General features: G+C 42.4%; 1 protein-coding gene and 1 pseudogene across 3 annotated transcripts; both read right to left on the bottom strand.

Annotated features, from left to right (window-relative positions):
• Positions 1-3,750: 3,750 nt before the first annotated feature.
• Positions 3,751-12,226, bottom strand: LOC143599251 (protein NRT1/ PTR FAMILY 5.10-like). 2 transcript variants are annotated; one of them, XM_077077245.1, is made up of 5 exons: positions 12,063-12,226; positions 11,767-11,984; positions 9,751-10,280; positions 3,904-4,758; positions 3,751-3,827 (listed from the first exon to the last, which is right to left on the bottom strand). In XM_077077245.1, exons 1-4 carry the CDS (start codon positions 12,190-12,192, stop codon positions 3,945-3,947), a joined length of 1,692 nt encoding a protein of 563 aa, XP_076933360.1. In that variant the 5' UTR covers positions 12,193-12,226; the 3' UTR covers positions 3,751-3,827; positions 3,904-3,944. The 2 variants fall into 2 exon arrangements, with proteins under 2 accessions (XP_076933360.1, XP_076933359.1); XM_077077244.1 differs by lacking the exon at positions 3,751-3,827 and having other exon boundaries at positions 3,886-4,758.
• Positions 12,227-13,287: 1,061 nt separating this feature from the next.
• Positions 13,288-13,874, bottom strand: LOC143599250 (small ribosomal subunit protein eS26y pseudogene; annotated as a pseudogene). The gene is made up of 3 exons (XR_013147268.1): positions 13,784-13,874; positions 13,564-13,697; positions 13,288-13,466 (listed from the first exon to the last, which is right to left on the bottom strand). The product of XR_013147268.1 is annotated as a small ribosomal subunit protein eS26y pseudogene (transcript).
• Positions 13,875-22,906: the final 9,032 nt, after the last annotated feature.

The following is a 22,906-nucleotide window of genomic DNA, read 5'->3' as shown; positions in this document are numbered from 1 at the left end:
GATTTCGGGATCAAATTGGAGTGGCTCTTTTTTTACAGGAATATCTCGTCTGCATCAACTTGTGAAGTTACCTGCACAGACACAAACACTAACACCCCGCGTAAAATCAACGAAGAAAAATTAAAAACAAAAACTAAAACTAAGCTAAACTAGCACCTTGCGCGTTGATTCCCCGGCAACGGCGCCATTTTGATCGATGTCGAAGGGTCAATCAAAAACATTTGTAAATTACCTTTACTAGCTAGGGCAAGTAAGGTGTCGAATCCACAGGGAATCAGTGGAAAGTGCTAATCAAGTTTAATACTTAATAATTAATTAACTAAGTGAACAAACGATGTCAAGCGGTTTAAAGAGTAGTTTGTAAACAATTATATGAAAATAACCAAACTCCAGGGTTTGGTTTTGCAGCAAGTTAAGGAATTGATAAACTTCTTTGGGTAGTTTCTTATAAAATATGTAAATCAAAAGACTTAACGATTGACTATGTTGATCGTCAGAACTGAATCCGAACAATTGACAAAGTTAAATGAAAATCTATTTGATAATCGGTTTTACTTGTTGAAACACAAAATCAATAACATAGTTAATGATAAACGGGTCAATGACGAAAGAACTCAATCCTAATTGTTGATGACCACAAATCAATTAACCTATAAAAGATTAAGTAATCAATTAATTAAAACCGTGTAAGCACGAAAGCAAACTCAAAGAATTGATTAATCGAATGATTAATCAATTACAAATCCAAAGTTAAAGTTTAGAATAAACAAAACCTTAACAAGCAACTCAACCCTACACCCGGAGATGGTTATGAAACCTTTTAGCCTTGCATCTTGATCTTCATGTTCTTGATTATGATGTTGGAGAATGATTTCATGGATCAATCTTGTGATTAGGATGAGTGTTAGTGGTGTAAGACGGCCTCCAATAAGTCCCCAAACTGATTATGAATGAATAGAATCGACCTTAGGGTTTTTGGGCTTTAAATATGGAAGAAAATCACCAAAAACCCATTTTCCGTCAGACCAGACCGTAAGCTACGGTCTGGCCATCGTAACTTACGGTCAGACCTTAGCTTACGATCTGCACCCACTGCCTTACGGTCCTGCTAGGCCAAAACTGTTTTCTTCATAGAATCTTCGTTTCAACTCTGTTTTCCTCCCCGTTTGCGGCCACGTCTTCGTATTTCAATTCTCTATCATCTCATACATCATTACTTTCATTTTCACTCCATCATGAATGCTCCAAATTAGTTTCTTTAAGCTCCAATAAACTCCGTTAAGCTCCGCACACCTGTAAACATAAAACCTATCAAAGTATTTGTGTTCGATACATATAAACAAGTAAAACACACAATATAAAACACTTAAAGCATGTACGTTTACCCACACATCACCCTCTCGATGAAGTTTTAGAATAGATTCTTGATAACTTTCTCGCGAAGTCATCAACTGAACTCGAATCCTTCATTTTCAAAGCGTTGAACTCTGACATTAGGGTTTGAAGTCGTGCTTAACCGCTCTTATCGATCCGAAAAAAAACAAGTGGTTAGAGCTTAACCGCTCTTAAACCAATTTAAATGGTAAGTCAATATCCAGAACAAACGACGAATTAACAAACAACATCGGATAACTCTCAAAAGTCTATTAGTCAAGAAATATAACTCATTTAACCACAACTCGGTTTACATAGATTTACCATAACTTGTTAGCCAAAACATTACCATATTCTTATTATAATGCAATTAGCAATTATATTGTAATTAGGATTCATAATCAACTATGACCGACTTGCAAATATTGGTCCCCAAGTTTACTAAGTTGTGACTTGGGCTCCAAAATTGCCAGCATCCCCCAGTTACACATTATATCCATCAAAATATGAAATGTAAACCTAGACTCGTTTAAACAAACGTTTGACATACAACCAATTTAAAAAGAAAATAAGCATAGAAGCTTATACTCAAAGTTTAAAGATGGTATTGTCATAAATAAACGGTCGATTTTTCTAGTTTGTGAAGGTCCCTTAAATGCACAAGACGATGCATCGACACCAAGATGGCAAGATCTAAGAAGTAAGGAATGGATCGGTGTTTCTTCACAATCTAATCGACGATGTCATGTTTTTATAACTAGAAAAAAGAAAGAAACTTAATAAAATGACAACTTAGAATTTAGATACAACTAATAGTCTCATGGCTTGATAACCACCACAACTAATAGTGACAACACTCACGACTTATTCCTTATAGACGTGAAAAAAAACCGGCTCCGGACCCGAACCGGTGTACCCGACCCGAAACGGGTTTCAGTTCGTACCCGGTGTACCTAATACCTGGTTTGGGTATTTATATACCTGAAATCCGTACCCGGTTCCACATTTTATACCCTCAATCGGTTCGTACCCGACCCGGAACCGGTTCCGGTTCCTACCCGGAAAAAACCGGTTCCATCGGGTTTTTTTTTAAATAGTCAACTGCAGGTCAAACTAGCCGTTGGAACCGGTTCCAACGGTAATCTAGCCGTTGGAACCGGTTTTTCTTGCCCAAGTCCTTTATATAAATCGTTTTTCACCCTTTGTTTCACCACCAAGCTCAAAAACAATTTAATATACTTCTCGTTTACAAACCCGACCATCCGACACAAAAATTGGCACCCGCCAAAAAAACCACCAAAAATACCAAAGACAAGGCTAACAAGGATGTTTTTATTGAATTGGTTCGTGCGATAGATGACCCACTAGTTCTTGCGGTCGTCGACCATAACCGCAACAAAGAAGTTTGGAAGAATTGGGATTTGGTTGTGACTGTCGAAGGTGATCAAAAAGCTCGATGCAAACTTTATTATATAAACAACAAAATATTACAAACATTATTAAGCATGACGATACTTAAACTAAAAAACAACTTAGATTTATTAAACTAAAAAACAACTTAAACTAAAAAACAACGTCCGTCGTTTCAATCCGGCGTTCTACAACGATTAAGCGGTAGGTGCTTGAGTTGTAGAGCCGGAAGACTCTCCCGCTTCCGCTTTCTTGGCATCCAATCATTTTTTCTCACGACAATACTTATTGGTATGCTTGCGTAAGGTCGAGTTCGACCCCGCTTTCAGAAACTTTGAGCAGTACTTGCACCGGGCCATCTCTTGTGAGTCGGTCATGACACACAAATCGTAATGAACCCAAACATCGGGGCATCGTGTTGTTTCGATCACCATAACAACGTCGTCATTCATTTGTTGTCGGTTTAAGCTTAATTGTGATTTAGAGTGTGTTTTAGAGTTTTGAAAGTGGTTTAACAAGTACACACAATACATTGCTATTTATAGAATGTTGGTAACCTATTTATAGTTAAAAACCGGTTCCAACGGTCAAACACGGCTGTATAGCCGTTGGAACCGGTTTCTAATAGCTAGTTAGTTTAAAATTCAAAAAAAAAATGAAACCGGTTTTTACGTAAATCCCGGTCCCGGTTCCTACCGGAACCGGTTCCACTAAGTTCTCATTTTGGTCCATCGGGTCGGATACAGAACCGACACACTTTGTACCCGGTATGAAAGAAAACCTGTTCCGAACCGATACTGGGTTTTAAGAATAACCGATTTTGTGCACCTCTAGTTCCTTAGTTGGAATTCAAAAACACATTGAAAAATAATCCAAGATTAATCACAATTTTTCATGTCTCCCAATTTGGTCTAATATGAATACAAATATTACTCCAATCAAGAAAAACTACAATAATACAGACGATAAAATCACTAAACATCCATATATTATCATTTAGAAACATCTCGCTATACCATAATGAATTTCCATCAGGATCATAACTACATAGATTTTAAGTACAAAAACATATATATATATATATATATATAAATCCCTGCAACATAAGTGATACAAAACTTTAATACATGTAACCACAACGATTACACACTTCATGATCTTCAAATAGTACTAGCTCGATTATATATGTACGACTTTGCAACATACAAGTAGACCAAGAACGCGACTGCACTCATACCAGCTAAAAGCCAGTAGAAATAATCAAGATGCCCCCGGTTCAAATTATCAGAAATCCACCCGTCTTCACCATCTCCACCAGTCGTTTTCTCAACAACCGATATAAGAAAACTGCTTAAAAAGCTACCGACGCCAAATATACTAAGATACAATGCTAAACCTATGCTTCTCAACTCACTCGGTACTTGATCATAGAAAAACTCTTGTAAACCGACCATTGTAAAAACATCAGCAGCACCGGTTAGCAGATATTGAGGTAACAACCACCATACTTTCATTGGGATTATTGCAGTTGGATCATCTACCAACCCATATTTGCTAGCGGTTTGAAGCCGTTTGATTTCAACAAGTGCTGCAACCACCATTGAAATGATGGAAATGAATATTCCAGTTCCGATTCTTTGAAGCATTGTGATTCCGGATGGTTTTCCAGTAACTGATCTGGCGATTGGTAGCATCATTTGGTCATAGATGGGGATGAGAATGACAACTGTCAAACTGATGAAAGATTGTAACGTGGCAGCTGGGACTTCAAAGTTTGACCCAATTGACCGGTCCATGGTGACTCCTTGTTTGGTGAATAATGTTGAATATTGAGCAAAAACAATCGCAAATGGTAAACAACTGACCCATATTGGAAATAATCTAAGTACTGCTTTCGCTTCTTCAACCTCGTTAATGCTACAAACCTTGCCTTCTTTTGACCCGTCTGGTGAAATTAACGCTTTGTTGAGAAACCTGTTAAAATAGTAATAGTTTATTGCAACAAAGGGAAACTGGAATTATTAAAAAAAACAGAATTTTAAAATAACTAGTTGAAGTTGCCTTCTGTGTGGGAATTTTGTACATGTATATCTACAATCTGACATATCAAAACACGTGAAAAAGCCGTTTACAATACCATAAAATACTTTAATCTGAATACAACTTCGTTCTCAATAAAATTTATATCGGAATGTTGAGGAAAAAAATATAACATCATTAGAGTTGGCCAACGCGATGAGGTGGGAATTTGTACATGTATATCTACAATTAGTGGCGAAGCTAGGACCAAAACGTCGAGGGAGCCGAACAAAATACTTACGAAAAAATCATAAATGGAGGGGGGCGGACTCAAATTTTAAGGGCAAAAACAGGTACATTTACACTACATATAAAAATTTTCGGACAAAAAAGGTAACTTTACACTATTGAGCAAAAAAACAGAGGGGGGCGGACCCCTGGCCCTAAAGAAGCTTCGCCCATTTCTACAATATGACCTATCAAAGCCCGTGCAAAATTCGTTTACAATACTGTAAAGAAGAAGATGGTTGTAGTGAAAGTAATGTTTATTACTTGAATGTGTGAATAATACAAAGACAACTACATCTATTTATACACAAACAAACCTTAGCTTTCAACCCATAAAAGGCCCATGGGCTTTAACCAACTACATAGGCTAAAACCCTAATTATAACTAAATACAACTAACACTCCTACTCAAGTTGGAGCATAGATGTTAATCATGCCCAACTTGTTACAAATAAAATCTATCTGAGCTTTCCAGAGCGGTTTAGTTAGAATGTCTGCTAGCTGAAAATTTGTCTTCGCATGAACTGGTTGAATGGAGGATCAGTTTGTGTGCCTACTACTCGATCTCTGATAAGGTGGCAGTCGACCTCAATATGTTTTGTCCTCTCATGAAATACTTGATTCTTGGCTATGTGAATGGCTGATTGACTATCACAGTATAACCGCATCAAGTCATTAGAAACAACCCCGAGTTCTATGAGAAGACGACGTACCCATGTCATCTCTGATGTTAGATCTGCCATGGCTCTATACTCCGATTCGGCACTCGACCGGGAAACCGTGTGTTGCTTCTTACTCTTCCATGATACAAGATTTCCTCCAACAAACACACAATATCCAGTGGTAGATCGTCGAGAAATCGGACAACCTGCCCAATCTGCATCTGAGAACCCTGATATCCGACCATCTCCTTCCGTGAAGGCACCCACACGACAATGACCCTGATCAAAGTATAATATACCCAAACCAGGTGAGGTCTTAAGATATCTTAAGACACGAATGGCAGCATCCCAGTGACCGATGTATGGCGCAGCCATAAATTGGCTCAGAACACTAACAGTAAAGGAGATATCCGGTCGTGTGACGGTTAAATAATTAATTTTACCAACCAACCGTCTGTATCGCTCAGGATCTTTCATTGGATCTCCTTCTTTTGGGAGGAGTTTCTTTGTAGGAAGCATTGGGGTATCAACAGGTTTACAACCCAGTAAGCCACATTCAGTCAACATATCAAGGACATACTTTCGTTGGAAGAGAAGTATTCCTTGTGGAGAGCGAGAAACTTCTATGCCAAGGAAATACCTCAATCGACCTAAGTCGCTGACCTGAAACTGAGACTGAAGAAACTGCTTGAGTTCGGTGATCCCGACCTCGTCATCACCTGTGATTATAATGTCATCCACATAAACAACTACGATAATCCTCTTTCCTTTTTGGTGTCTAAAGAAGACAGAGTGATCGTAGGCACTCCGAGTCATCCCAAACTGTCCCATAACACTAGAGAATCGACCAAACCATGCCCTGGGAGACTGTTTAAGACCATATAGAGAACGACGTAGTCTGCAAACTTTCGAGGCCTCCTCCGCAACAACGAACCCTGGTGGTTGCTCCATATATACCTCCTCCTCAAGAACACCATTAAGAAAGGCGTTCTTGACATCAAGCTGGTGGAGCGGCCAATGATTAATGGCAGCAAGAGCAATACAAATACGGACAGATGGCATTTTAGTAACTGGCGAGAAGGTTTCATCATAATCAATGCCATATGCCTGAGAATACCCTTTTGCGACCAACCGAGCCTTCAAGCGGTGTAAGGAGCCGTCCGGGTGTAGTTTAACCGTAAACACCCGACGACAACCAACAATACGCTTCCCTTTAGGAAGTGTTTCAAGATCCCATGTATGATTGGACTTTAGAGCCCCAATTTCGTCTTCCATAGCCTTTCGCCATCCTGGGTGAGCGAGAGCGCTCGTCACATTTTTGGGAATCGGGTAGGAATCAAGAGTAGTGGTGTACGCATGAGATTCATGAGATAGGCGGGTGTAGGCAACATAATCCTGAATTGGGTAACGAGTGCATTTCCGGGGTTCTTTGCGAAAAGAAATAGGTATATCGGGTAGTGGTGCACCAGGAGGATCATAAACGGGTGTATCAGGGGTAGCTTATGGTAAAGGTGTCAGATCGGGTAAGGATGTATCAGTGAGAAGTGTAGATTGTTCGGATGCAGACGGAGGATCTGAGGGTATTTCGGGGTTGTGGCCTGAATGTGAATCAAGTGTCTCTGATATTTGACCCTTACCTCGCCTAGCATATGTGAAAAGCAGTGGCAGAGGTTCTGTCGGTGGGTCAGAATCAGCAGAGATTGGATCGGTAGAGGGAATCGACACAGGAATGGTGGGGAGGAAGGGAGATGTGGGTATATCGAGGTCGGGAAACGGGTCAGAAACAGGAGTGGAACACTCGGGAAAGTAAGGAGACTCGTGAAAAGTGACATCGGCACTAGTAAAGTATCGGTGAAGTGATGGGCTATAGCATCGATACCCTTTTTGAACCCGTGAGTAACCAAGAAAGACACAACGAATGGCTCGGGGATCAAGTTTGATGGTTTTCGGACGATGGTCATGAACATAGGCGACGCAACCAAATACTTTAGGTGCGAGAGGAAATGGATCATCGTTGGGAAATAGTACAGAAAACGGTGTTTTACCATGAAGAACGGTTGAGGGCATGCGGTTAATCAGATATGTGGCAGTGAGAACGGCATCTCCCCAAAAACGATGAGGAACACGTGATTGGATCATGATTGTGCGAGCAACATCCAATATGTGACGATTTTTGCGTTCGGACACACCATTTTGTTGAGATGTATAAGCACACGATGATTCATGAATAATGCCGTTGGTTTTTAAGTATGAAGAAAAGTCGGTGGAAAAATATTCTTTAGCATTATCAGATCGTAAAGTTTTAATGGTGGTGTTAAATTGGTTTTGAACATAAGCATTAAATTTTCGAAATATGGAAAATACCTCACTACGAGATTTCAACAAATAAACCCAAGTAGTGCGAGAATAGTCATCAATAAAGGTAATAAAATATTCAAAACCCAACGTAGATTTGATAGGGCAAGGACCCCATACATCAGAATGCAACAGTTCAAAACAAGAACTGACTCGATTGGGCACCCTAGGGGGATAGGGACGCCTGGTATGTTTACTAAGTTGACACGACTCACAATGAAAATTAAAAGACGAAAGTGGTAAATCTGGTCGCATTTGCCTCAGAACCGCTGTAGAGGGATGACATAACCGACAGTGAGCCTCCCTGACAGCGGAATCACATAAGTTTGCTACAGGATGCGAAAACAGGGATATACGATAGAGACCTTCTGATTCAAAACCAGTACCAATTACCCGGTTTGTTCCTAGTTCATGAAAAACGCAGTGAGTTGGGTAAAAGGTCACAGAACAGTTGTTTTGTTTGGTAATCTGACTCATTGAATAAAGACTGGTAGGAAATTTAGGAACAAATAGGATAGAAGACAGTTTTAGGTTTTCCGAGTTACTGATGGATCCTATGCCGAGAACGGGGCATGAAGATCCATCGGCAAGACGTACCGGTGCATGGGAAACATTTTGAAGACTAGAAAAAATACCCCGATTCTCAGTCATGTGATGTGTGGCTCCAGAATCAATCACCCATGATAAGTCAAGGCTTGAAGGTTTACCTGAATGTGCCGAGCTGGTTTGAGGATGAGGCAACTGGGAGGTAAGAAACCGTTGAATAAGATCATGCACCTCTTTAGTAAATGTATACATGTATTTATTTTCGCCCATAGTGATACACGAAACTGAAAATTGACTGTGAACAGTAACAAGTGCGGGTGGAGGGCGGGAACAGATTCCGGCGTAAACAGTTACTCGTCGTGAACAGTAAATCCTGGCAGCGAACAGTAATTCCGGCAGCGAACAGTAACTTTCCGGCAGTGAACAGAAATTCCAGCAAACGAGCAGTAACTTCCGGCAGTGAACAGTGACATCCGGCGTGAACAGTGCTCGTCGGTGAACAGTACTTTCACGGTCGAAAAAAAAGGATTTCGTGATAGGACAGAACAACAAGGCAGGAGCTTGTTTCAGATTTGAAGGCTGCTGGTGACGGCTGGTCAGACTCGGGTTCGGGTCAGATCGCGGCTAGGGTTTGGATCGAGAGCCGTAGCTCTGATACCATGTAAAGAAGAAGATGATTGTAGTGAAAGTAATGTTTATTACTTGAATGTGTGAATAATACAAAGACAACTACATCTATTTATACACAAACAAACCCTAGCTTTCAACCCATAAAAGGCCCATGGGCTTTAACCAACTACATAGGCTAAAACCCTAATTATAACTAAATACAACTAACAAATACCAAAAAAACTTTATTTTGAATACAACTCCGTTTTCAATAAAGCTTAGATTGGAATGTTAAGAAAAAGAATTAAACATAGTTGTGTATTTGGATTTATATTTTTTAATTAATGAATAAATTAAATATTATGAAAAGTTATGGGTTAAAGATGCATATTATATATAGCATAAAAATTTGAAACTTCAAGAAAAAAAAATGGCAAATTATGATCAATAAATTATTCATGGTTTGCAAATTGTTATACATAATTACCTAAACTGTTGAGAGCCTTGATGAGGCAAGGTTCCAGAAGCTTCTTCTTCCATTGAAATCGATGAACTTGTAGTTTTCCGGTTCTGGAATGCTCTAACAAACACCTGACCGATTCTTATAAACGCATTTTTTTCATTTAATTTCTCTTCAAACCGGTACGTGACGGTTCCCGCCAAAAATACAAGGAGTGCAAGGCCCATAACAATGCAAGGAATGCCAAATCCAAGACTCCAACTGTAGTTATCTTGAATGTAGTTAAGAACACCTAGAGCCATAAGTGGGCCACCACATAATCCAAGATACCACCAGTTGAAAAACGAGCTTTTGGCTTTGCATTCTTTTGGGTCCCCTGAGTCAAACTGGTCAGCACCAAATGCTTGAACACAAGGCTTGTGTCCTCCTTGTGCAAATGCTAAAAGATATAGTGATGTGAAGAATAATATAATTTGGTACTGAGGAGGAGAACATGATGTGGTGGTTTCACAGTTTGAATATGGAAGTAAAGTTGAAACAGTCAGCAACCCAAGTGCCTGTTAATTATCCCAATCAAAGTAAAAAACTTTTATCACCATTAGGTCCAATATTTCAATTTAATAAGTTCTCAATCCAAGTTCCATGTTTGGAAAGAAGAATTGTAAAGTGTGTCTACATACAACTTCAACAACTGATGCATGTCACTTGTATTGCATATGTAAGATTATAAAAGATAGGCTCAAAGCTTGATCTCCATTCTCATTGATTAGACTATATATAATACAAATTTACCTAACTAAGTTAAGGATAGATACAACATTTTGAATTACAAGATAATATATGTCTCTAATAGTAATAATAAAAACAATACTATATGCTCTAGAGATTATGCAGTTTAAAGGAAGAAGCGGTGGGCTTGGCAATCTAGAAGGTATGTCATATGTGACTTCAATATGATACATTTATTAGGATTGATTAGAAGACATAATACACTATTTTAGAGCATTAACAAAAGTTATTGTTGACCAAATGAATATCTTATACTATATATAACTTTCTGTTTGTTCCACAAAGGTAATTATCACTTAAGATTCAAGTTTATCCCATATATAAATCTCTGTTTGTACCACAAAGGTAATTCTCACTTAATATTCAAGTTTACTACCATTTTGAAAATTTGCAACAACTGTGATAAAAATGCTTCACATCCCAACAGAGATGAATCAATGAGTATTTAATATCGATTTTTTGGCACAGGAACTATAACAAAAGAAGAAACATTAGCTTAAAGACGTTAATAAGCCTGCCTATTGATGATCATATTTTCTTGCTTAGTGATTTGTAAAGTGTACTTGCCCCAATGTGTTTGTACATCTGGCGCACCACTATCGAGAGTTAATGGCCACTCTCTTGATGAGTCCATGGCAGGACGAAACCAATGACCCTTGTCATAAGCGGGACGAAATGGCTTGCCCTTGGGCAACCAATTATGACACACGGGGCCTAGAAAGACGACATGTGACTATATGGTATCTTTCCTTTAATAACCATCAGAACCCGACACTAGAAAACTCACTAAACAATGGGATCGTGTAAACCGCAACTTACGTTGGGCAGGCGACCTTCATGTGTTAAAGGCATAAACCATGACGGTCACCTGCCTAACAAATTTGCAGTTCTTGAAAGCAATATCTTCCATAATAAAAGATAATGACTCCTTATCTGGTTTAAATCGTGGTCCATAATACTCATAGCACATGAAACATTTAAGGTCAACCTATAAACAACTACATCATTAAATTGCTAACAACCACCACAAAAAGCTTCAAATCCACAATTGTACTATGCTGAATTTAAGTTGACCAAGGTTGTATGCATTTCACTATTTCAGATTTAAGTTTGACCACCAATTTAAAATCATGCTGACTTTGAGTTGACCTTACTGTCTAACTTAATTAGATGCACTTCAAATTCAAGTTTAACCACCAATCACAAAACCAAACCAACAATAAGCACAAAATCAAAGATAATACGATAACTAACCAGTATATAAACCGAAGAGGCAATAACAATAGTCCGGTATCGACCGAGAAAGGCATCGGCAACAAAAGCACCAAAAAGCGGGAGAAGCGAGACCGCTCCAGCCCAGGCATTAATATTTTCAGCGGCCGTGGCCGTGGACTGGCCCAAGGGTCCGGTCAAATATGTAATCAAGTTCGAACTGACTCCGTAATACGCAAACCTCTCAGCAACCTCAACACCTGAGTAGTAGTAGAATCGAAAACATTGTAGTAATAACTATTGAAGTATAAGTATAGATTGAAATTAGGTGAACTGACCAATTATGAAATAGGCGGATCTCCAGCAGCCGGATCTGGATCGGAGAACCGGACGGTTTTTGTAGTCAACGAAGCCATCAACGAGGCCGTCGTTGAGCAACGGTGTTTCGGTGGCGGTTGTTGGTTCCATGTCACGTCAGTTGACTCACTCCACCAACCAGGCGGGAGGATAATGTACGCCTCACTCACGTGTTTGTTTATATGATGAATTATCTGTCTAATCTTATAATGTCACTGTTATGTTTATTCCCTTAATTATCGTTTCACTCTTCTTTAATGGCCTAGTTAAGGATTAGCAATTTTATACGGAACCGTAACGGTATTATCAAACAGCTATTGATCGAACATAAACGATACCGGTATGATATTCGTTTTCACCTTTTCGATTTCAGTATTTTGATGGTACTAGTACCGTAGTCAGCCGGTACTCTAAAACTGGACCGATAAAATTGATATGGTTTTCGGTTTATACTTTCACTTGTTTTTTATAGTGGTATTGAACAGCTTCGCTCCCATCCCTACTTTTAATAATAGACACTAATTAATCATATAAAAATATCATATGTTTTTATTAAACACATAGGTTTTGGAATGAGATGTCTTGAATTCAAGTCTCACGTGTGGTAAAGATTAAAAAAAGTGTCGTTCAAAAAAAAATTAAGTCTATCATCCTCCAAATCTTCATGTGGTAAAGATTAAAAAAATTATCGTTTAAAAAACAATTAAGTCTGTCATCCTCCAAATCTTCATGTTGTAGCTTATTTCTGGACTAAGATCTTCGTTAAACACAGTCTAATCCAACAACATAACTTGGCCCGTCAAATTATTCTAATAGCATTTGATGCTATCCATGAAATCAAGAACACAATAAAATTGGTTAAATATCTTTTATTGAAATCCAAAGTTTTTTTAGAAGGAAAACACATTTAGCTAACAATCATCAACCACCATCTTTAAAATGCAACATACATCGACCACCATCTTTAAAATGCAACATACCAAGCGATTTTTGTCCCAAAAGGGTTATTAGCCTAGTAGTATCAAGTTGTGACGCAAATGTGTCTCTTTCCATAAGTTTTGAGCGTTTGAGTCTCGTGATGAATAATATGTATAAGATCTAAAACTAATTAGAAGTAAAATTTGTTCCATGTAATTTCAGAGACTTAACAAAATGCAATCATTTCAAATAAAACCTTATTAATAATGGCTTAAAAGATCGAGTAATTGACAACAAAGAATCAAAAGAAGCCTACACACAGCTAAAAAGAACACCATCATCACTAAAACATACTCAAATAGAAACCCTTAACAATCTACCGGCAGACAGAGACTTTAAGTGCGCACATGTGCTGGTCCAGCTCCTCCACCAGGTCGGGCCCCTTGACCAGGCTTAGAACCATCATCCTACAACAATAAGAAAAACATGCACATTTCAATAACTACAAAACTGAAAATCATATTAGAAATTGAAAAAAAAAATTTACTAAGTAAACATAAATACCCTTGGGCGAGAGAATCGCTTTGGAGGCTCACGGTTCCTCCTTTCGGTCCGTGAGCGGACACGAACTACTTTAGAGTGAATTGCACAGGAAACACAGTGTTGAATCTTCAAGTACAATTTGGGGAGGGTGTATTCTATAATAATAGATTAAAATATTAATTATATTCATATGGGCGTCTAAACAAAGATTAAGTGGTATAGTGAATAACTACAGACTTACGATCAAAAGCACACGCTTCTTGAACATCCCTAACCGCAGCTTGTTCCACTATGTTCCTCACAAGGAATCTCTTGATAGCCTTGTCCTGATGTCAACAATAATAAGGTTTGACTGTTAGTCAAACACCTTTAGGTAATGAGAGAATTTTGTAAAGAAGTTTACATAAACAAGTGTCATTAAAACTTCTGATGATAAAAACAGGCTCTGAACTTACTGAAAACAATATATAAATGCTTTTCCATCGACAAAAGAATAAAAATAGAATCCTTGATAAAACTCTTTTCTGCCAAGTGCTACTAAATGTTATCACAATTAGGATGTTCCAATTCGGATATCCAAAGATTTTAAATAGCTGATTTCAACATCCAAATTTAAAACTTCGGATTCGGAATAGGAAAAAAAATACCAAAATCCATGCCTAAGCAAAAAGATTTTTGTTTAATTACACTGACCCAAAAAAAGAGGCGTTTACAATTGGAAGACAAGCTGGTCAGCTCTTTTTAAGCCTAAAACGGTAATACCATTTTTAAAGCCTAACATGGTTTTTACCAAATAGACAAGTAACAAGGTTATTACCATATAGGCCAATACCACGATATTGAAACTTAAAGCCAAGAATGAATACAAACAAAGGCCGATTATGATGAATTAAACACGTAGAAAGAAAAAATAGTAAAAACCGTAGAATCATGGTTTGACAGCGACAATTACAAACAATTTGTGTCATCGCTTCACCATCAGAATCTCACAAGAGAAGCGACCAATGAGGTGACTTGTCGGATTAGATTTCAGTTTCACATACTCCCTGCCCCTCTCTTATGAAACCATAATCCGAAAGGCCACCTCTCGCAATCTCTTATTGTAAAACTCTAGTGGTGAATCCCTACCACAATCATCTCGCAATTGTCACCAACAAGACACAACAAGCCCTGATCTTCGCAGCTTCTATCCTTCTACAGGTTCAATTCATAATTTTCAACGTCTGTTTGTAATCATTCTTTATCTAACGTTTCAAGTAGTGATCGTTCTCGTTTAACTAAAATTTCAAACTAAAAAAAAATTATAGTTTTTAACAAAAATTGAGATGACTAAAGACAATACACAGAATCTAAAAACACTTGATCCTAAAGTATCAAATTAATGCTAGGTTATTGAGCCTGATCAAGATGCGATGCTTTTATATGCTAGGTTTTTAACAGCTTTAGACAGATTTTGAAGGAAATATTGACAGGCCCAACATGTAATATGGGGCTCTCAATATCTTTACGTACTGTGTCTAACGTATTCATGACACAACAGGTTTTGGAAAGGTTTTGAGGTTAGAACGTGTTTCGGGTAGAATGAGTTAAGGACAAAACGGGTTTCTAGTCGGTACAAGTTTCAGGTCTGAATGAGTTTCGTGTCGCAACATTGTATCTAGTGAAAACGTGTGGCTTTTTTATGCTAGGTTTATAAGGACCTTGATATTTTGATAGTAAAAATTGATTGGCCCAACAGATAACTTGTGCCTATATATATATTTACGTATTGTGTCTAATGTATTCACGATGAAATGGTTTCGGGTTAAAACAGGTTCAGGTTGGAACATCGTGTCTAATAAAGATGCAAGACTTTTATATGCTAAGTTTTTAAGAACTTTAAGGAGATTTTGATGTAAGATTTGACAGGCCCAACAAGTAATTTGGGCCTTTCAATATCTTTATGTATTGTGTCTAATGTATTCCCGTCAAGACAGGTTTCAAATCAAAAATGATTCAAGGTTGGGACTAGGTTTTGGGTCAGTACGCGTTTCGGGTCGAAACGGGTTTCAGGCCAGAATGAGTTTCAGGTCAGAACAGGTGAGACAAAGCGAGTTTCTGGTCGGTATGGGTTTCGAGTTTGAATAAGATTCGCGCCGAAGCGGGTTTGAGTCTGAAGAAACACCAGTCGAACCCCGACAGATTACGAGTAACCTGAGGGTTAGATAGACGTTTCCCACGAGGGGTTAATTCCGGCAAGATGGTTCTTCCGATAACCTGCAAAACAGACACCGTGAGCTCGTCACTAAGAAAGGGGGGGGTTCCTCCTTGTGACCACCCTCCGGCGTGAGAATCAGTCTATATTACTCTTTGAATATAAAAGTATATTAAGAATACTAGAGCAGTTATCAGGTAAATTATACAAGATATTAGATGATGAAATGATAATACCATTTGATGTCTTTTATAGCCGGAGGTGGGTTTCCAAGGAGGTTTAGCCGGCCTACTACTCTGCCAACTGTGGCCTACACACGTGCTCTGCTGGTAATTGGTGGATAGGCAGCGGCTGACAGTGACCAGGCGTGCTGTTCACTTTTCCTTTTCCACCAACTACAGGCTAGGCACGTGGTATGGCAGGAGTTGGTGAGCAGGCGGCGGCTATTGGTCACAGTGCTGTGGCGTGTTGTCTGCCATGCTGCTGTCAGTGAGCTGTCGTATCGTTGGTCAGATCTTTTGTCCATACCTCGTCAGGTATCACACAAAAGATCCTCCATTATTATACGGACTGGCTCATTTAGGCGGGAGTTTTCCCCCTCCCGCCTTTATGCGGGAATGTTCCCGGCTTTGCTCATTCCTTCTTCAGGTGACTACTGAATTATTATGAGTTTGAGCCTTATGCGTGTAGCCATGCTGCGCGGGTGGCCAGTCCCTAATGGCGGGTATCCGCATCTGCGGGAACAGGCGGATACTTGGAAACCATAGGGAGGCATTTCCTGCGGGACCAGCTTGCGTACCGCATGTGAGGTCGTCACAACTCTGAGCGTGGTGGGTCCTGCGGGTTTGGTAGGTCGCGGCGCAGACGTCCCTATGGTGAAGTCTGCGGGTTCAACTGCGCAGACGTCCGTTTAAGGAGTCTTGCGTGTTCAACTGCGCAGACGTCTCCTTTTAAGGGAGTCTTGCGGGTCCTAACCACCTCTGCTGGGACCTACCTCTTCAAGTCCCCCCAGTCCAATGTTCTTCTCATGAATGTTTAATAAAGTGAGGTGAACTTTTGGACTTAAGCAAGGAGTTTTTGAAAAGGGTTTAGTTTTATGGGTTTTCCGCGAGAAGTCTTACCCACGGGTTTCCCAATGTCACGCAGAATTTCCCAATGTTCTGCTTGATCTCTGGGATGATGCGGATAGGTCTGTAACCTCCCCGCAAGTCAGGAGCGTTTAGAACCTTTTGTGTAGATTCTCCATGAGGTCTTGGTGGTTTTGAACATAGTGATCAATCATGTTATAACCACCAATTCCATCCTGAAGTTTCAAACAATCTAGTTCTTGACGTTCCCGCTATGCGGGGATGTTAATCCCGTTTCTGCAAGCATGGCCCAGAAGATCCTTCTTGGTTTCAATTCCCATGGAGTGCTCGGTATGCGAAGGGTTTTGCCTTGACGCTGTACCCGCACTTCGTCTTATTAGTTACTTTACTCCCAAGGTATCCCTGGCGTTAAATTCCTGCAGGGCTAGGTGCGTGAAGGGTTTTGCCTTGACACTGTACCCGCGCCTGACTTATGGTTGCCGAGGTGTTCCTGGCGTTTAATCCCCTGCGGGCGCTAGGTATGTGAAGGGTTTTGCCTTAACACTGTACCCGCGCCCGACTTACAATTGGGTGCCGAGGTATGACTTTTTACGGGTGTTAGGTATGTGAAGGGTTTTGCCTTAGCACTGTACCTGTGCCCGTTTTGTATTTGGGTGGAATGCCAAGATTTTCTCGGCTTCACTTCCCTGTGGGTGCTAGGTATGTGAAGGGTTTTGCCTTAACACTGTACCCGCACCCGGCTTTATAGTCGGGTTTTTTCCGGTTTCCGTTCCCTGCGGGTGCTAGGTATGTGAAGGGTTTTGCCTTAACACTGTACCCGCACCCGGCTTCATAATTGGGTTTTTCCGATTTCCGTTCCCTGCGGGTGCTAGGTATGTGAATGGTTTTGCCTTAACACTGTACCCGCACCCGGCTTCATAATTGGGTTTTTCCGGTTTCCGTGCCCTGCGGGTGCTAGGTATGTGAAGGGTTTTGCCTTAACACTGTACCCGCACCCGACTTCATAGTTGGGTATTCTTGGCCTCTGTTCCCTGCGGGTGCTAGGTATGTGAAGGGTTTTGCCTTAACACTGTACCCGCAGCCGTCTTACGGTCAACTGGATAGCCAGGGTAAGGGGTTTTTCCCGCTTACTTTTCGAATCTTTTTGAATATTTGAAATTTGAAGAGTTGGTGAAAGGATAAGAACAGTCGTCGTGCGACGGTTTCTTCTGACTGTGTCAGGACGTGCTGGAAGTTATGGCGACGTGACATTATATGGTCATTCCAGACGCTTTTTACGGCGCGTGGGCGCGATTTTTCGGGCGCGTGGCCGCAAAATTAATGGCACTCGTCCTTTCAACAGCTGTTGCCAGCTTGCCTGGTGCCACATGTCACGGTTTCATTGCACCTTCAATTTCTCTCTCCTCCGCATTAAATTCATCGCATTAATTGCGATCACTATATAAAGGGGAAGAGGGTTCCTTGTAATTCACACATTCACTTCTTCTCTTCATCTCTAAGGCGATTTCTGGTGAATACTCCCTTATTTAGTTGAGCATTCCTCCGAAATCGTTTCTTCTTCCTCTGCAATATGTCTTCCCATGATGCTGAAGCTGTAGCCGACGATAGGAGTACTGCTGGCGAGTGCCAGTGTGCTCTACCTGTCGATCTGTACCAGTACGTCGTCAGGAAATTCATGCTTGAGTCTCTTGAGCCTGAGTTTCCTGAACCCCAGCAGACTGTGTACGATGCCCCCAGCGGCAAGATCGGGGTATATGCTGCATTCTTTGTTTATGGGAACCTTAGGTTCCCATTGACAAAGTTTGTGTACCGTGTCCTGGAGAGGCACGGTGTGCACCTGACCGAGGTGCATCCGATGGCGATTGCCAAGATTCGGCACTTCGAGTGGGTGTGCCGAATTCCGGGCATTGAGCCCTATGTGGACCGCCTGATGACCTTCTATACTTGGAGGTGCATCCAGGGGTGGTACACCCGGACAACCCGGATCAAGGGTTTGAAGATTTGCGCGACCGAGCGCAGTCTCCGATCGTGGAAGCGGGAGTTCTTCTACATTTCTGCCCGCGCCATCCCCATTGCCATGAAGTTTAAGAAGGGGCAAGCGCTTCCGAGCCTTCACGCTTCCAACTACCAGGAGGCGGAATGGTTCGCGAAGATATGTCGGGTCCAATCTCCGGTTTACCGGTTTGCGGAGTCCGGGATGGTGATGCTGGGGATGAGCCGGGTATGGAAGGAGGCGTCTCGGTTTCCCATCCTTCTCGAATACGGTTTGAACTCTATTCCTTATGGTATGTCTTGTCTTTCTTGCTGATATGAGTTTGTCTTCTAACTGTTTCTTTTCTTTCAGAGGGGAACGATTTGGAGTCGCTCCTGTACCCGCGGGAAGCTGATGGTCCCGTGCGGGTGGGTACTCGTGCTCTAGACGAGAACGAGTTGCCCATCCTGGAACAAACGGCGGATCGGTTTGTGGAGGTCTATCCGCTGGGCCACGAGATCCTGAGCCACCGGCGGCCAGGTAAGGCGTTATTCTATCCTCCACCCCTCAATGCTGTACCCGCTGCTGGAATTCCTGACATCCTGTCTTCTTCTGAGGAATCCGCAGATGGTCCTCCGTTGGTGCGGAAGAAGAGGGCTGCCGGCGGGAAAGGGAAGGAGAAGGTGGCCTCCACAGCTGATCCGGTGCTTCTATCTGACACCGAGTCAGATAGTGAAGAGGTGGCGGGGAACCCCGGTGGTGAGAAGACCACTGCTCCGGAGGCTACGACTGTTACCTCCGGAGAACCAACGACGACGACGGTGACCGGCATCAAGAGACCGGCTCCATCGGGCTCGTCCCCGCCCGTCCGTACGTTCAGGCTCAAGAAAACCCGTAAGTACAAACATCCTTATCTTTGTAGATTTATCACTTTATAAATTTATTGAAACACTTATCTTCTTGTGTAGGCGTGGATGTTGATGCATTCCAGGGTGGAGCGCAGAGGAGTACCCCTCTGCCGATGACGGTAGGCTCGGTCAGCCTACCTGAGGCGACGACCCAGGCGCCTGCGCCTGCTTCCGCTGGATCAGTTGCTCACTCCCTTGAGCCGACTGTTCCAGCTGAGATGACGTCACCGCCGGTGGTAAGTGCGATTTTTACAGCATCTTTCACCGAGCCGGCGGTTACGATTGCTGCGGATTCTGCGGAGGCGACCGCGGCGGCGACCACGGTGGCCGCTACTATGCCTCCGCCACCGGCAACGACGGCCGGCCCATCAGGTATGCGCAGGGCTTCTCGCCAATCTTTGTCACCTTCCCATCTGCCCGACCTTTTGGATGGATTTCCCTTAGGTTCAGGCGATGGGTTCGGTGGCTATCGGCCTGTGATCGACCCTACAGGTGCGTAGGGTTCTTTTGGCCTTTATATTTTTCTTCATCTTTTCCTAACTGCTTTGTTTCTTTTGCAGTGTCGGATTCCAATGAAGTGTATGTTCCGCGATGGAACATCCGCCGAGGAACAACCCTTCGTACCCCTGTGGAGTGCGTGGAATGGGCTCGCCACGCTGCTCCCCATGGTGCGTTGGGGGAAGCCATGGCTAGCTACCAGGAGGGTAGGCTAACCAATGAGCTTCGGGTTCTCCAGGCCCGGATGCAGCCGCGCGTCGAGCTGCTTTGTCGTGAGAACGACAAGTTGAAAGCAGCTCGCGCCAAGGAAGTATCTCAAGCGCGGGCTCTTCGGGAGGAGAACCAACAGTTGGCCGCAGCTGCTGCGGAGAAGGAGAAGGCCTTCAAGGCCCTCGAGGTTGAGGTTCAAGCGCGACTCGAGGCCCGCTCCAAGGCTGCCCAAGCTGTTAACGAACAGCTTCGGCTGGCTAAGGAGACTGCGAGGAACGCAACCGAGAGGGCCACCAAGGCTGAAGCCGTTGCTGAGCCTTTACGCGTGGAGAACGAGGAGCTCAAGGCCAAATTAGAGGCTCTCCAACGTGCTCATGATGCCTTGGCGATGGAAGATGCCAAGAAGCTCCAAGAGATCTTGGACTAGAGGGACGTGCTTGACCACACCGAGCGGAAGCTTAAGGGCGTTGAAGAGGCTGCTGCAAAGGAAGTGCTACTTGCCAACCTTAATAAAAGCGAAGCCGAACGCGCCCGCACCCAAGCTCAAGCCGCCCTCCAAGAAGCTCTGGTTGCCAAGGAATGGCTTCTTCGAGAAGCGTTGTCTCAGGTATGTTTAGCTTTACGTCTTCACGCTTTCCTTTGTACATAGAAAAGGTGTTTGACACTTGTATTTTCTTTGTAGGTTGTGCATCGGGTCTTCTCAGAGACTACTTACGATGATGCCATGAGCGCAGCCCTCAACGCTTCTCATGAGGATGGGGAAAAGGCCGGCTTCCTGCTTGGTCTAGGGTTCGTTGAGAAAGGCGTCCCGCCTTCCAACTTCCCTTTGTTCGATGTGGACACCGAAGCTGCATATGACCAAGCGGTGAACCAATATGCCGCCTTCCCGCATCCGGTGGTGGAGAAGGTGAAGGAAGTCGCTGCTGCTGATGATGGACTTGCTATCCTCAAGGCTTTCCTTGAACCGCCACGCTCTACTGATGGGGCGGGTCCAAGTGGAAGTGGTCCTGAAGCTTGATTCTGAAGATCCCTTCCCGCTGCTAGGATAGACTAGATTTTGTTTTGTAGGCGGGTAGTTACCCGGCCATTCTTGTAATATATCTTTTGTGAAATACAAATCTTTTTATGGATAAGACTGTTATTTCCTTTGGGTTCATTGCTTTATAAACCTTATATGACTTGCATACTTAGTTTAAATTAGCGATTTCCCAAGTGTTTAGAATAAGTTAACCTTGAATGTGGTTGACAGTAGGTTGAAGTTTTGCTTCCCCCTTTGTGAGTGTGCGGATAGGACCGGCACTTGCACTTGGTAGGATGGCTAAACTCTTCCCCTTTAACTGTCCTGCGTGAAGGTCTTGTCATTTTCTGGGTTTATGTGGGTTTTGCCGCCTTCCCCACGCAACGATTCTTCACTTGATGCGGTGAATACCGGCATTAGTGTTCGAATCGACCGTTCAACGCGTGGTTGTTAATAGGTTAGTGTTCAGCTTCCTCTACCAGGATTCATGCGGATATACCGGCACTTTCACATAGTGGGATGGCTGAACCTTTCCCCTTTAACTGACCTGCGTGAAGGTTCTGTCGTTTTTTGGGTTTATGCGGGTTTTGCCGCCTTCCCCACGCAATGACTCTTGATGCGATGACTACCGGCATTAGTGTTCGAATCGACCGTTCAACGCGTGGTTGTTAATAGGTTAGTGTTCAGCTTCCTCTACCAGGATTCATGCGGATATACCGGCACTTTCACATAGTGGGATGGCTGAACCTTTCCCCTTTAACTGACCTGCGTGAAGGTTTGATGCTTTTGGGTTTGTGCGGGTTTTGCCGCCTTCCCTGCGCAACGATTCTTCACTTGATGCGGCGGATACCGGCATCTCCATGTGCAAAGTTCATAAAATATAAATGTAAAATCATCAGCTTCAATTTGAAGGAGAATCGTTTCCATTAGAAGTGGCTCTAGGCCTTTTCTTTACAAATTTGGAATTGATCTACATACAAACTGTGTAATTGAGCTCCCATTAGGCGTGGCTTGGATGGGAGCACCATCGAGCCGACATGTATCTTGTTCGGGATCTCGTTGTTTACGCAGTATGTAGTCTCCGTTGAAGCTGCGATTTTTATTCGTGCGTTTCCCCAGCTGGGGTTCACGCATCAGCCTGCTCGACGCTCACTTCGCCACAAGGTGCGCGAGTGTCCCATCCTTGACAAATGCTTCGACCAAGTCCTTTACGTCTAAGCATTCTTCAGTGTTGTGGCCTTTGGTTTTGTGAAAATCACAATACTTTCTCCGATCATCGTTGTGGCGATGCCGGATAAACGGAGCCTTTGGCCACGGGAGCTCCTCCGTGGCGAATATCTCGGTCACACTCTTTGTGAGTGGCGTCCACCTTGAGTTCTTCTCCGGTTTCACGTTATCTCTTCCGCCCAACCGATGTTGGAAACCGGACGGGGTGTCAAAGTTTACCCTTGACTGCCAAATGCCCAGCTTCCGCTT

Source organism: Bidens hawaiensis, unplaced genomic scaffold (assembly GCF_021521415.1).
Source record: "Bidens hawaiensis isolate Kalapana, Puna unplaced genomic scaffold, B.hawaiensis_p1.1 tig00051645_1, whole genome shotgun sequence".
NCBI lineage: Eukaryota > Viridiplantae > Streptophyta > Magnoliopsida > Asterales > Asteraceae > Bidens > Bidens hawaiensis.
Note: the sequence above shows the minus strand (reverse complement) of the source record. Positions and strands in the feature narration are given on the sequence as shown.

Excerpts from the sequence above, each read along its gene's own strand:
- LOC143599251 (XM_077077245.1), bottom strand. The coding sequence starts at position 12,192 with ATGGAACCAACAACCGCCACCGAAACACCGTTGCTCAACGACGGCCTC. Across the intron at positions 10,281-11,766 it reads CCTCTTCGGTTTATATACTG|GCACTTGGGTTGCTGACTGT; the intron begins GTTAGTTATCGT and ends GATAATTAACAG. Across the intron at positions 4,759-9,750 it reads CAAGGCTCTCAACAGTTTAG|GTTTCTCAACAAAGCGTTAA; the intron begins GTAATTATGTAT and ends CTATTTTAACAG.